The 13,936-nt window shown below is 51.9% G+C and overlaps 1 protein-coding gene and 1 long non-coding RNA gene across 2 annotated transcripts in view; one reads left to right on the top strand and one right to left on the bottom strand.

Moving 5' to 3' along the window:
* The first annotated feature begins 2,455 nt into the window (after positions 1–2,455).
* The window catches only part of KREMEN2 (kringle containing transmembrane protein 2), a 30,133-nt gene continuing 18,652 nt past the window's right edge, over positions 2,456–13,936 (top strand). The window contains exon 1 of the mRNA XM_080977254.1: positions 2,456–3,789. Within this exon, the coding sequence (XP_080833380.1) occupies positions 3,723–3,789 (67 nt within the window). The 5' untranslated portion in view covers positions 2,456–3,722. The remainder of the gene's footprint in view (positions 3,790–13,936) is intronic.
* Positions 9,206–12,697, bottom strand: LOC308461674. Its single transcript, XR_013978940.1, has 2 exons — positions 12,633–12,697; positions 9,206–11,658 (listed from the first exon to the last, which is right to left on the bottom strand). It is a non-coding gene; the product is annotated as an uncharacterized lncRNA (long non-coding RNA).

Raw genomic sequence — 13,936 nt, 5'->3', positions numbered from 1 at the left:
TTAGCAACCCTCACAAGATGACAGTCGCCGAGATCCTTTGAAGGAAAGCCTCCATAATTAAACTGGTTTCTCAAACCAGTTTTTAAGTTTTGCCGTGTCAACATTCCTTGAACCACCAAGCGGGTTGACTGGGGTTCTGACACACTTGAACCACTCTCTTCCCACCTCCACCCACTTCGTAAAACCAGGGGAGGCTTATTTATTTCATTTCTCTACTGCCTTCTCCCGCCCACATCCAGAGCTCAGAGTTCTTCATGTTTCTTCCTCAGCACTTCCATTTGATCCTCACAACCCTACAAGGTGGTAACAGGTCCAAGGCCACCCAGATGAACATCATGGCTGAGTCAGGCTTTGAACCAAGGTCTCTCCCCAATCCTTCCACAACACTCTAACAATTATACCACATGGTTGCACAAAGGTGGACTCCCGTCTCCTCCAGCAAACTACATTTTAATGATTACATTGGACAGAGCCAAGGCAGGTCATAAATCTATCAGGCACTCGGACCTAGTACCCGTTTTCATTGCCAGGACTGGCTCACAGTAATCTAACACAAGAAATTGCCTTTGAACATGTGCAGAAAGCATTTCCTCCTAAGTGAGTAATGAGAGCTGCCCTTCCACCGCCACCTATAATCCTTTAGCATTACAGTGGTACCTCGGGTTACATACGCTTCAGGTTACATATGCTTCAGGTTACAGACTCCGCTAACCCAGAAATAGTGCTTCAGGTTAAGAACTTTGCTTTAGGATGAGAACAGAAATCGTGCTCTGGCGGCGCGGTGGCAGCAGGAGGTCCCATTAACTAAAGTGGTGCTTCAGGTTAAGAACAGTTTCAGGTTAAGAACGGACCTCCGGAACAAATTAAGTACTTAACCCGAGGTACCACTGTATTCAAATATTTGAAGAAGGCTCGTTGACACCTTAGAAGCAAGTTGTCTGTACACACATACAAGTGTTTGTGTGAATAGGTGTACCCTTGCTACTGGGTTCACCGGTACCTTGACGGTGCACTCATCTCATTGAACCTTTCATGTTCTTAAGTTTACAAGCATACAGTCCAGCTGGTGGTGTACACAGGTTGTGCACAGGGAATACCCCTCTGGATGTGAGCAAATACTTTTAGCCAGGCTAAATGATTTATAGGGCTTAAGGTCAGGACTGTGGTTGGGCATTGGAAGAAACAGCACTTTGGCCATTTCTAGCTGGTCGTGTGTACGTGTCTCTCCTTTGCTGGAGGTCTTCAAGAGGCTGAACAAGTGTCTGCCGAGGATGCTCCAAGCTCTGAATATTTTGCATCCAGCAGTGGATCAGGCTGCGTATCCTACAAGGCCCCCTCCAAACTCTCTGCTCACGTCTGCACCAGGGAACGATCCTGTGTGTACGATCCGCAATTCACTCTCTTCCTTTTTACAAAAATTATGAAGTGAGAATCACTGAACCAGAGTGCTCTGGTTCCTCGTTCCCTTCAATACTGGGGTGGCGTTGACATGGGGTAATGAGAGCCAGGATCTCTAGGATTCGGTCTGCTTGATGCTCATTTTTTAAGTAGCTGGTGCTGAGTTTTAATTTAAAACCACTTCCTCTTCTCTCTTTAACCTTTAATGCAGGACTTTGTAGAAGGGGATGGGACACTGCTGGTACCCAGAGATGTTCCACCTTGATACACACCTTGAGGCCTGCTGGTCTTGGCTGCATACACACCCCACCCATCAAAAGAGTGCCAAAGCGTGCTGGGAACTGTAGTTCGCCCCTCACTGAGCTAAAATTCCCAGCGCCCTTATCAAAGGCCAGTTCCCAGGATTCTTGCGGGGTGGGGGAATGTGCTCTGCATGCACAGTGTGTCCGCAGTCATTTAAGAAACGGGCTCCAGGAGGCATTAACCCTCCGGAGCTTGGGCCAGCGCTCCGTTTTAAAAAGAAGAGGTGCGGGGGCTCAAATGTTCTGGCAGTCAGCCTCACCCACCTTTCCCCCCCTGATTCCAGACGCGTGAGGACGATGGCATGAAGAAAGAGAGAGAGAGAGAGATCAACTCTGCACGTGCTCAGAGGCACGCTCTCCTCACGTGTTCCGGGGCTTGAGGCCCAGCAGGAAAAAAGTGGTTCTGGGCTGTGAGCTATGTCCCAAGTGAAGCCCTGGGCTGCCCAGCCTCCTCTCCCACCCGCTCGCCCCCAAACCGCACATCCTCTGGCCCCCTCCTTCCCCTCCTCTTCCCGCCCCGTCTCAGATTTCAAGGCCGCGCGCGGAGATGAGAGAGAAAGAGAGCGAGGCGGCCGCAAGGAAGTCGCGCCGAGAAGAGAAGCCTCCTCCTCCTCTCGGCCCTCCCCTTCGGGATGGGACGTCCCAGGGGCGGCCGCCGGTCGGGGCGGGGAGATCTGCTGGGAGTGGGGTGGGGATGGCGGGGGAGCCGCCTTCTCTTCTGCCTCCGGCTGCCAGGGGAGCGAGCTGGGGGGAACAGAGAGCGGAGGGCGGCGGCGGCGGCGGCAGCAACAGCAGTAAAAGCCGCCGAGCCAGGAACCGGCCCCGTCGAACAAGCGCCCAGCCGAGGGAGCTGCGGGGCTGCCGCTGCAGGTGGTTCCACCACGAGGGCGGCGGCTGCCCAGGCTCCTCGGGGGGCTGCCTGGGGCGGGTTCCGACTGCTCGCCCCCCAGGAAAAGCCCGGACTACCACAGGTCCGCCTGGACGTAAGCAGAGCCACAGACTATTCCACTCGGGTTTGGTCCGCCTGCGAACTCCGGATCCGCTCTGGAGGTGGCGGGGAGAGGGCGGGGAGTAAGGATACGCTGAACACCGCCGCCTGACAGGCGCCGAGATCCCCTCCGGGATGGAAGGAACCCACCTGGTGAGCAAACCCGTCGTGGACAAGAATTGATCCACACACCATCCCTCGGGGCTCCGGAGAGACTCCAGATTTGCCTAAGGAGGGAGAAGGAGGCCGAGAAGGGATTGGTCGGAAGCCGAGAGAGGCGGAGAGGGGAGGAGAGAAAGAGAGATCCACGAGCATCACTTCTGGCAAGAGATCTACCAGATCCGAGATCTTAGTCGGCGGCTGAAGCGGTGAAGAGAGCTAAGAAGGGTGAGGCGGGACCCCGTCCCGTCTGACCGCCGGATCCTCACCCAGGAAGACCGGGGGAGATGAGCCACCGCGCTCGGACTCTAGTGGATTCCAGATCCTTTGGGGACAGCCGGCTCGGAACGTGGCAGATCCGGAAGGATACCAGCTAAGCTTGCGCCCCGTCGAAGTGCGAGAGAAACTTCGCTTGGGACCCAAGGCGCCCTCGGGCTGCTGCACTTTCAGGACAGGAGAGGAGAGTCGCCGCCCCACGGTGCCCCTTGGGGACCAGCGACATGTGATCCTTAGATCCTGCGGACAGATCAACGAGACCCTCTCCGACCCACCGACTGCTTGACAGCGACTTCCCCGGAGCAGGAAGAGGAGCAGAGGGGTATCCGAGCCCCTCGGATGCAATGGCTAGTTAGCAGGCTCCACCCGCGAGATCCCAGAAAACGACTGGATCGCCAGCGTCCTTCGCCGCCATCCATGCAGACCCTGGAAGATCCCGCCTAGATCCTCGATTGGCTGGCGCCGTGACAGTCCAGAGACACCCCTCTTGTCCCTTCCCTCCCCCAGCTGGGCTCTAGCTTGGGACCCTGGCTGTTCCTACACCCTCCAGGTGTGGGGCAGCCTGGGTGCACCGGGCAAAGGGGTGACACTGTCCAGAAATGCCCTGGGTGGTCTTTGGTCTGCTGTTGGTGCTTCTTCGAGGGTCGCGGGCTCTGCAGAGGGCAGGTGAGTGAGAACTGCGGAAGGGAAGGAGGGTCTGTGTATTTATATGTGCGTAATAGTGAGGGACAGGGAGGGGGGTATTAGAGCCAGGGTCCTCTTCTCAGCTCTGGGAATGGGGGCTGGGGGAGCAGGGAGTGGCCAAGCATGGGGCAGGAGGGCTGGGAACCACGAAGAAAACCCAAAGGGAGCAGGGCAGGACTCCTGGGTCCCCCTTCACAGCTCTGGGACAGGTGTTGAATGTGTTATAACTTGAAATGTATGTTGGGGGAGGCAAGACGGCCAGGACTCCTGGGTTCTCTTTGAGACTGATTCTACTGACTTGAGAAGCAGGACTCCTATATTGTCTCTGTCCCTTGAGGATGGGGGTCATGTGGAAGGGCAGGGAGTGGTCAGGGAGGGGGTACATGGAAGAGGGCTGCCGGTGCAAGAGTCCCATTGCACTGGTCCTTTAGTTGGCTGGCAGGGTGTGTGGGACTGATGGCCAGAGAGAGAGGAGGATGGCTGGAGCTGCCGTTGTGGTTGGCAGCATCAAGCCTTCCCTTGGCCTGGTAGGACCCCTTCTGGCTCCCTCCCCCCTCTCCCTCCCCCCTCCCAGCCTCCCTTGCTTGGCCCGATGAGCCCCCAGCCTCAAAGGCACAGTTCAGCGGCCACCTGTCCCGCCCGGCCCCGATGGCAGACAGACGGAGCCCAGCCGATTTCACACACTCAGCCCCTAGACAGCTGCTGGACCCCTGCCGCAGCAGAGAGAGAGAGAGAGAAGAGAAAGAGAAAGTGTCTGGGACAGATCCCCACCCCTGCGGTCCAGTTCTTCACCCACACTTTCTGGCCCAGGCGGCATCTGTCTCCCCACTTGTGTTTTGGCTGCCGTCCAGGATACCTGTCAGATGGGAATCCCAAGTGGCAGGAACTGGCTCAACAGGGTTGGGCTGGGTTATAATTGGGGAGGTAGGCTGCAGTCTGCAATGCTGCTGATGCTAGGGATCTGCTGGGGTGGGGTGGGGGGGTATGAAGGGCCCCGCCTCCCCCCAGAGCAAGGTATGCTTTCCTTTCTTCATCCTTCCCCCAACCCAACTACTTTCAAAGATATTCATCAGCTTGACAAGCTATTCCAAGATTTGGGTCATAGAATCTGGGTCATAGAATCTCAGAGTTGGAAGGGACCATGAGGGTCATCGAGTCTCCAGCCCCCTGCAATGCAGCAATATTTTGCCCAATGTGAATCTCGAACCCACAACTCAGAGATTAAGAGTCTCATGCTTTATTGACTGAGCGCTCTCTCTCTCTCTTCTTCATAACAGAACATTTTTGTGGGGAGGCTGTAAGCTGGATATTGTTGTTCCTTCAATGTCCCTGGCACTTTACAGAGAATGAAATGCCAGGTCTCTGCCCCAACAATCATACAGTATAAAAGAACAGATGCAAGTGCGTCAACAGAAGGGAGGAGGGATAATTGGATGCAAGGGACACGAGGGGAAGAAAATGTGATTATTGCAGTGACGTATACTTAACTTTAGCTGTAGCAGGCAGAGTACTTGGACCAAGAGGTAATGCCAAAGGCTTGATGGAACAATAAGTTCTGTTTGTTTCCCCCAAGTGATTTTATCGATAGTAATGCAGGTAACAGGTTATGTTTTAATCGCCCCACCCCAAAAATATAAAACCATGCCCTTTGATTTGGAGATTCATCTTTTGACACCAAAACTGATCATAATCACCCCAAACGTGTGCACATTCTGTTGTGGCACAGGCCGGGGAAGACACTCAGCGCATGCTTAGAGGTTCTTTTTCTTCTTTCAGATCACATGGGGGGGTACATTCCAGAGAGGCCGTATCTTGGAGAAGGGGTCAGCATGGCTCAGCAACAGAGCACAAGCCTTGGCATCTTCAGTAAAATAATAATAATAATAATAATAATAATAATAATAATAATAATCAGGGAGCAGTGGTTGATGGGAAAAGCTCCTGGCTGAGACCCCGGGGAGCTGCTGCCTGCTTGAGTAGACAATACTCAACTCCACAGGATAAGGTCTACCAGAGAAGCCCAGCTAATACGGGGATGTTCTGGGTCGAGGACCCCAGGGACTTCACTAACTACAAACCATGAAATTTGGGATCCCGGCCTTCGGGGGTTGTAGTTAATGAAGCTGACGCCAGGGGTGCAGATGCCCCTCCTGGCAGGGGGGGCGGTGGTGCAGGGAAAAGGGGGGCTGGCTACTTTCTACCCACCCAGCAGGGCTCTAGATGCTGAATCTGGGCATTAATCAAAGATCAGATGGCGACCATATCTGGCATCTTTTTCTCTTTGGCACCCTTTAACAAAGGAATTTTTAAACTCCCCCCCCCCCCCCAATCTCGACACCAGTTTCAAAGATAAACCTATACAGGGACTCAGAGGCAGAGTTGTGTACAGCCTCATGCAAGTATCTGTGGGGAGGGACACTCTCTGTCGCTGGAAGAGGACATCCTGAACCTGCCCCACCTTCTGCCCCAACAATCACACGTAGGCATCCGTCACCAGAACGAAGCCGTGGCTCTTCCCTGGCGCAGCTCTTCAGTTGCCGTGCCTCTTGCCAGGTGCCGAGGGCATAGCGCAGCAATGCCCTTACCTGGATGGGCTTGGTGGGAGCTGCAGTCCAAAGCCACATGGAGGGTGCCAGGTTGGCAAAGGCTGCTGTAGGGCAAGGATCACCAATGGGGTCCTCTCCACACCAGCTGAAATTGGACAAGGCACTCTGTTCTCGCCAATACCCTAGGCTGTGGCATGTGCTTGGTTGCTATGGTGGTTTCTCTACTTTGCAGACGTTCCCGCAGTCCCTCAAAGGTTGGCAATCCCGAGTGTCAGGCTTAGAGCAGAGAGACCTGGGTTCAAATTTCCCCACTCAGCCAAGAAGATCAATGAGTGACCTGAGGCCAAGTCATTCTCTATCTCAGCATAAGCTACACCACAGGGTTGTTGTGAGGATTAAAGGGTGGGTGGTGGTGGTAAAGGAGGACGTTGTAGGATAAAATAAGCACAAAAACAGAGGTTCCTCTTCCAAAGAGCATCTTTGAATGGTACATGAAGGAGGGCTCTACCCGTCACAGAGTCCTATCCTTCCCCTCCCACCCTGCAAAGCAAGGCATTCTCTGCTGTATGGCAAGAATATATTCAGCAAGTGAATCTTGCCTGCATGGCAAGCAGCTGCTGTAGATTCTTTGCCGGTTGAACTTCTGCCTTTATTTTGTGCACTTGGAAAAGGCAGGAGAAAATGTTGGCAACCCCTGTGGCTACAGAGCACAAAGCCCAGCTTGTTGTCTCTTTGTTCTTTTACTAGGATCAAAACCACAGTTTCTCTCCCATTTCCTTTTCAACAGGAAATGCTGGACAGTCCCTTTCAAATTCGCTTTTTTGTGTGTTTTCCCACGTTTGAGACGCTGAGCACAGAAAAGGCCAGCTGCAGTGCAGCAGACTGCCATTAGGGGGTGCTCTGGCTCAGGAGGCAGTTGAGCCTGTTCATTTCTGTTCTGTTCCCCATTTCCCTTTATAACAGTGGTTTTAAACCTTTCATTTTCTTGTGAGGGTGCTGTCACTGACCACTCTCCTTAAACCAAGCATGTTTCTCTCTGTGTGTGAGCACAGTCATTGCATACAGAATCAAATCAATACCCCTCTGATGTTTTTTCTTAACATATTGTTGCAAAAGGAGGAGATTCATAAAGAGTGGTATAAGAAAGGTAAATTACTTTCTGCCTTTGTGGAATGTTGATGCTTTTGTAATTGTGAATACAGAACTAGGGTTAATTTATGCAGGAGTATAGAATCATTAAACATATAGTCTTCTTTTTTTAAAAAGAAGAAGACATGTAAACTGATTGCCATACCAAATCCTGCACTAGTTAATTATGCTCACATGTTTATCGTTGGGTGAGCTAGGATTTCTGATCCCTATTGTGTGGTTTTGAACAGGGAACCCCAGGTGTGAAGGAAGGGTAGTTGTGGAGGATTTATTCCATTACATACATTTGCCATAAGCTTTTATCAACCAGCTACTTCAGTCCTCTGGATAATTCCCGTGTATGCAAACTAAGCTGCTCTACTGCCTGTCATTAAGTTGGGGAAAAGAGGTGGGGAGAGGAAAAGGAGGGGAAAGCAACTTCTCAGATCCCCTTGGTTAGGTTTGTTGAAATCCTTTCAAATCCTTTGAAATTCAGTTTTAGTTTTACCCACCCTGTATAAAGGGAGTCTACTGTTGCTACTTTTCTGTCTCTCATGGCTTCACAGATGAGCTGCATTTTGTGGGCTTCCCCACCTCTTGTAGTTTGCAGAGTGCCTTAGATCTTCCCTGTTTACTCTGACCTCTGCATCCCATGGTCCTGTCAGTAGCTGACCCACATCACGGGGGAAGAGATACCTTGCGGATCAATTTCTAGTGGGGTGGAGCAGCAGAATAATTACCACACGACTAAAACTGTTTATTTTGTATCCTAGGTTAGAAAAAAAGCTCATTCCATTGTGTGCACACAATAATAACTATTATTATTATTATTTGCTTGTAAAGTGCCATCAACATGTGTAGCAGAGAAAAACGAAGGAGATGCCCCGAGGAGCATACAATCCAAAATTTGTCATAGAGGAGGCGACAGTAGAAGGGGTAGGAAAATGGAGGCAAAAGTAAACAGGGAAAGTATATCTGCTCTGTACAGTTACATGTACTTGGGCTTAGTTGCAGGAAGGGATAGGAACTAAGGGGCAGTGAGGATTGTCAGGGCAGGACTTTGGGGGCAAGGCGAGCAGGAGTGCCCCCAAACAGAGCAGAGCTGGCTTACCGTCATTTGAAGTGGGGCATTGCCAGTGGTGGCTGGTGCCCATTGGAACTGGTGGGTCAGAAGGCAACTGACAGTAGGTGGAGCCAGGACTGCAGGCCCATTGGCATGCGTTTGCATAAATCAGGGATGGAGCAGGAGATCTTGGGCCTAGTGCTAAAGACCCATAGCTTGGGCACCCTTGGCCATCTGGAATGCCCCTATTTTGGAGTAAGTGAAGCAATGCACATTACCATCAAAAGAGGTTGGCTTAATGGTCTTCCATCAGAGAAAAGGTGGGTTTTGAAGAAGGATTTGAAGGAACAGGGGTAGCATCCGAAAGATGCATTGGGTGGCAGTTCCAGGCATGAGGGGCAGCAAGGGAGAAAGGCTCCAGCCTGCAGGACCAGCGGTCAAGGATAAGGGGAGCAACATCTGGGGGAATCACAGTTTCCCCATTCCTATGCTGGGACAAGGGAGAAAGTCGATTCAGTTTGCATCTCAAGGCAATCATTTGCACCATCCAAAACAATATGCAAACTGAAGGAAGCAACCCTCCCAAAATTTGTGCTTTTCCAAAGTTGGCAGTGCAGCTTTCCAGGCAAGTGCTGTGTACAAAAATGCACATGCTAGCATAAAGGGTACCTAAGTGTGCACATGTTAGGGAAAAGAACATACAAAAAATGCATTATATCAGGGAGAATTGCTTTGCAACAATGTACGTACATACTAGGCAAAATGGCATACAAACAAGTTGCATTAAAATGCTCATGAATGTTCACGAGGACTTAAAAAAACACACGTAATTGTGAACTGATGTGCACATATGGAGAACTGAATATAAGTTAAGGAAAATGAGAAACTGAGAAAAGCCAAAACGGGCAGATTCACCCATCCCTATCCTACACTAAGGCATATTTTGCATTATGCTTTTAAGAGTTATTTTTAACCATAACAGCAAACACCTCCCATTTAGATCACTAGAGGACAACCTATTGCAAAAGTAGCATGCAGAACAGGAATTTCAGCAATGCAACAGATGCATTCAGGCAACAGCCCTTGGTTGGAGAATTGGCTTTTATTTATAACTCGCCATTCCACCAAGGAGCTCTCCCCTTGTCCCGTTTTATCTTCACAGCAGGCTTATGAAACAGGTTACCGGCTGAGAGAGATTGATGAGCCCTGAGAACTTCATAGCTGAGGGGGGATTTGAAGCTGGTCTGTCCCCAGTCCTAGGTTGCCAGTCTAACCACTGCACCAAATGATCATATTCCTGTTCTCATCTGTGAAATGTTAGAGAGTATTCTGTCTGTTGCATCCATTTATTAACTGACCAGGAACAAGACCTTGGGATCATAGTGGATAGCTCCATGAAAATGTTGACCCAATATGTGGCAGCTGTGTGGTGCCATCGAGCAGGACTGTGGGGCAGAGGTCCAGAACCCCACACTCAGTAGAAGGAGCAGCCACCCACATGTGCAGCAGGGGTGGGGCTTGCTGAATTTCGAAACAAGGGGAAAAGCTGTAACTCAGAGCACCAGCTTTTCATGAGGAAGCTTGCAGGTTCGATCCCGGCAATGCCAGGTAGGGCTGGCAGAGACCCACACCCGAAAACCCTGGAGAGCTGCTGCCAGTCAGTGTTGGCACTATGGAGCTAGATGGGCCAACGGTCAGACTCGGGATAAGGCAGCTTCCTATGTTCCACAGCTGTGCTGATGTGGCAGACCTGCCATCCCAATACTGACATCACAACTTGTACCTGGCTGGCCCTGGAGCAGGGCAGGGCAAGGTGGGGGCTGTGAGGACTGCCCTGCCCCAGTGCTGCCTAGGTAAGCCGTAGGAACAGCAATGTTGACCGCACAGCTTTTTGTCTCTGCCCTGCAATTTTGTCTGCTACTGGTAATCGAAATGAAGAGGGGGATGAGACGGTTTTAAATAAACGAAATAAAACACATGGCCATCAAGAGAGTTCCCCCACCCCCATAAGACCATTAAGTCCGGAGTGTGAAATGACCCACTGTGCACCCCATCCCTATCTCCAGTTTCCTTCCCCTCCTACACACCCTCGGCTGACACCTCCACATTTCCGTGCATCCCGAAAGCGGAGGTGGGACTTGCATTTCAGGGGCATATCTGGTGCTCTGGCCGTTCTGCTGCACTGAGATCCCCCAGACGACCTCTTTATTGAGCATTCCTCCAGATTTGTCTGTGGGGAGGTTATACATCGGAGAACATCCCTCCGGATTAGTTTGCACCAAGTTCATGTATAACTTCCCATCAATCGATCATTATCCCACCCTTTTCTTTGTCACTTTCCTTACCGCAGAGTATGTTTTGAAAAGTGGAATGATGTGGATTTGTTGCACCAGAATTCTTCAGTTGTGACAGTCTTAGTTTCTGGTATGTGATTGAATCTGTCCTGCAAAAGAGTGACATTTGGGAGGTGGCAGCTGTCTCTCTTTGGGGCTTTTATTGACGATCTGCCTCACATCCATGTCACTGAGTTTCCTCATCGTCAGGACGCTGAAAAGGGCATTAAACAAGTCCTGCTGGATCAGATCCAAGGTCCATCTTCCCTCACTGGTCAGTCATGCCTCTGGGAAACCCAAAAGCAGGGCATGGGAGCGCAAAAGCCCTCTCCCTCGTTGTCGTCTTCCAGCTAGTGGTATTCAGTGGTACACTGCCTCTGCTCATGGAAGTTCCATGTAGCCATCATGGTTACTAGACAGGGATAGACTTATTTCTCCTGAGGGCCCAGCTAGATGTGACAGCAGGAGGGCAGCTGGCAGAAGGAGCTGGCTGCCTCAGGCGGTAGATGTGGAGGGATGTCAAACGGTAATGGCAGCTCCCCTAAGCTTGCTAACTGCTGCCCTCAGGTGCGAGGGAGAGTGCTTCCCAGTTGTGAGACCTGAAGTGAAATTTTGCTGTCAAAACTGTCAGCCTGCTTGGATTCTGGGGTGGGGAGAGAGGGGCACCTTCTTTGCCTCAGGAAGCAAAATGTCTTGGACCGGCCCCGTCATGCTTTCCCTCTCACACTGGGTTGCTGTAGCCGTTCTGTCCCCCTTTCCCAGCTTGCTTCCAGTGTTGCAGCTAAGAAGACAGAAAATTATTTGGAGCAACTGGCTGAGGTAGCAGTAAGCTGAGGGGAGGGGTCCACACAGCAGCTCATCGCCGTCTCTCTCCCATGTGTAAGGCGGAGTACACACCATACGACTTACCCCTAAGCATCCAGAGAACTGCAGGTCGTTGAGGGTGCTGGGAACTGTAGCACCGTGAGGGGTAAACTACAGTTCCCAGGGTTCTCCGCAGTGCGCTTTATAAACATGATGTGCACACAGCCTGACCTCCCTTTTCACTTGTGAGCTGTACATACATGTGCACGATGGCTCCCTCATAGCCGGCCTAGTCTGAAACATCCCCAAGCCCCCCCCTTGCACCTTGCGGAGGAAGATTGGTAAGGGAAAGGTAAGCTGCCTTCTGAAGAACCTCACTGGTTTCCCACGCAAGGGCAAATGTCCAAGGAACTCCAGGATCCCTGGAGTGGGGAGGAGAGAGCATGTGCGTGCACACATGCGCTCCCGCTCATCCTCACACGCCAGTTCCTAAAGGTGTGAAAGCGCCCTCGGCATCTACTTATTTATATATTTATTGAAAGAAAGGCATTGCAAGTACTCTGGGAATTCTCCTCTGCCCCCTTCCCTATTGCTTCGCCGCGACAGGCTGTTGGCCTTTGGACAGCTGCAGCAGCTCCCCAACAGGAGGAAGTTCTCCACAATGGTACCGAAATAGCTAATCCCACGTTTGTCGGAATAGGGCTATTTCTCTCCCCACCCCCCGGTGTGCGTTCCATTGCGTTTCTTCCACAATCCCAGGGCTCAAGAGAACAGAGAGCCCTGAGCCATTTGTCCCTCTGATGTCCGTCCCCCCCCCCGATCTCCAAGGCCACCTCACATTCATGCCCCCTCAACGCGCCCCGGTCCCCAATTCCACACTCCCCCCACCCCACCCCCGCCGCTAGGCCCAAGCAGCCTGTAGCGTCGAAGGGCCCAGCTGCCAACACTCACCACCTGTTAGACATCCAGGCTCCAGGCCTCTGTAGGCTTCAACGTCCGTCCGTCCCCACCAAGAGATCTCCCCCCACCCCGCAATCCCTACGCCCCCCTCCCCGCCCACCCTTTTTTGCTTTATATCAACCACCTGTTTATTATGTTCTCAGCTATTTCCATCCCCGGCAACAGGTGGGGCCTGTCCCCCGGGGCTTCTGTCTGCTGGGCTGGAAAGGCGTCTGGTTACACCACCGAGAGGCTTCAGGCTCGGAGGCGGGGGGGGGGGGCAGTGGCAGGGAAGGCGAAGCGAGGCTCCTGGGCCTATTCCCAGCTGTGGAAGGACATTAATATGTCTGGGATAGAACAAGGCCGGCTAGGAGCCAGGACTCCTGGGTTCCCAGGGAGGGACAGGGCCCAGAGCGGCCGGTTCTCTTCGCCAGTTCGGATTACGGGCTTCCTTGCGTGGGGCACCTGAAGAACGCAGCCTGGCACTCGGCGTTATTTTGTTGGGAAGAAGGCTGGCCGCATCTGTGCCTATTGTCCTTTTTGAAATGGTACATGTGTGTGTAGTGTAATCAGGATTCTGCGTCAAGAAAATATGCATTCTGCAACCTGGATTTGCTTCTGCATTCCCAACACATGCAAACAACAGACCCCAATTCCCACAGCAAGAAAGGCACTCCTGAATTTTCACACGGCCCCACCTTTCTGCTTCCTGATCCAGTATCTGTGCCTTCTTCAGACTGGTCTTTGTCTGCAGTGCAAGGAGGTGGCAGAAACCTGAGGTGGTCAAATAAGGGGCTGTACCCCATCAGGCTGCAGGTGAAGAATCAAACTTTGGGATTTTCCTGCACACAGCGAAAAAAACCAACAGCAGAGCAGATATTGGACTGTGCCAGAATTTTTCTCCTTGAGGTGCTAGATTTTCCTTGCAAGGTGTTACATGGTCTGTTTGTTTTTTGCAGGAACATTTATTGACACAGGACAGACCAAGATGTTTATCCCTGATGATAGGTTGCAGTTAGTCATGCCAGTGCAGGGGAAGAACTTTGCCCATGCTCAGAAGCACCCTGGCCCTCATTGTTACTATGCATTGCATGCTCTGCAGCTGGCTTGGCTATGGAAACACGTTCCCTGAGGCAGTTGCTGGTGATTTGAGAGCAAGGCTGGAACCCATTCCCCCCCCCCCCAGACTAAAAGTCCAGAGGGACCCACTGCTGACCTTGCTAGAGGTCAAAGAGCTGGATTGGAGGGGGGAGTCCTGTCCACCCCCCTGGTGCTTTGCCTGCACTTGACTGTCTTGGCATGGCAGATTAAATGCG

This window comes from Podarcis pityusensis (genome assembly GCF_964106645.2).
Source record: "Podarcis pityusensis genome assembly, chromosome: 13".
Classification (NCBI taxonomy): domain Eukaryota; kingdom Metazoa; phylum Chordata; class Lepidosauria; order Squamata; family Lacertidae; genus Podarcis; species Podarcis pityusensis.
This window is presented reverse-complemented; position numbering and strand designations above follow the sequence as displayed.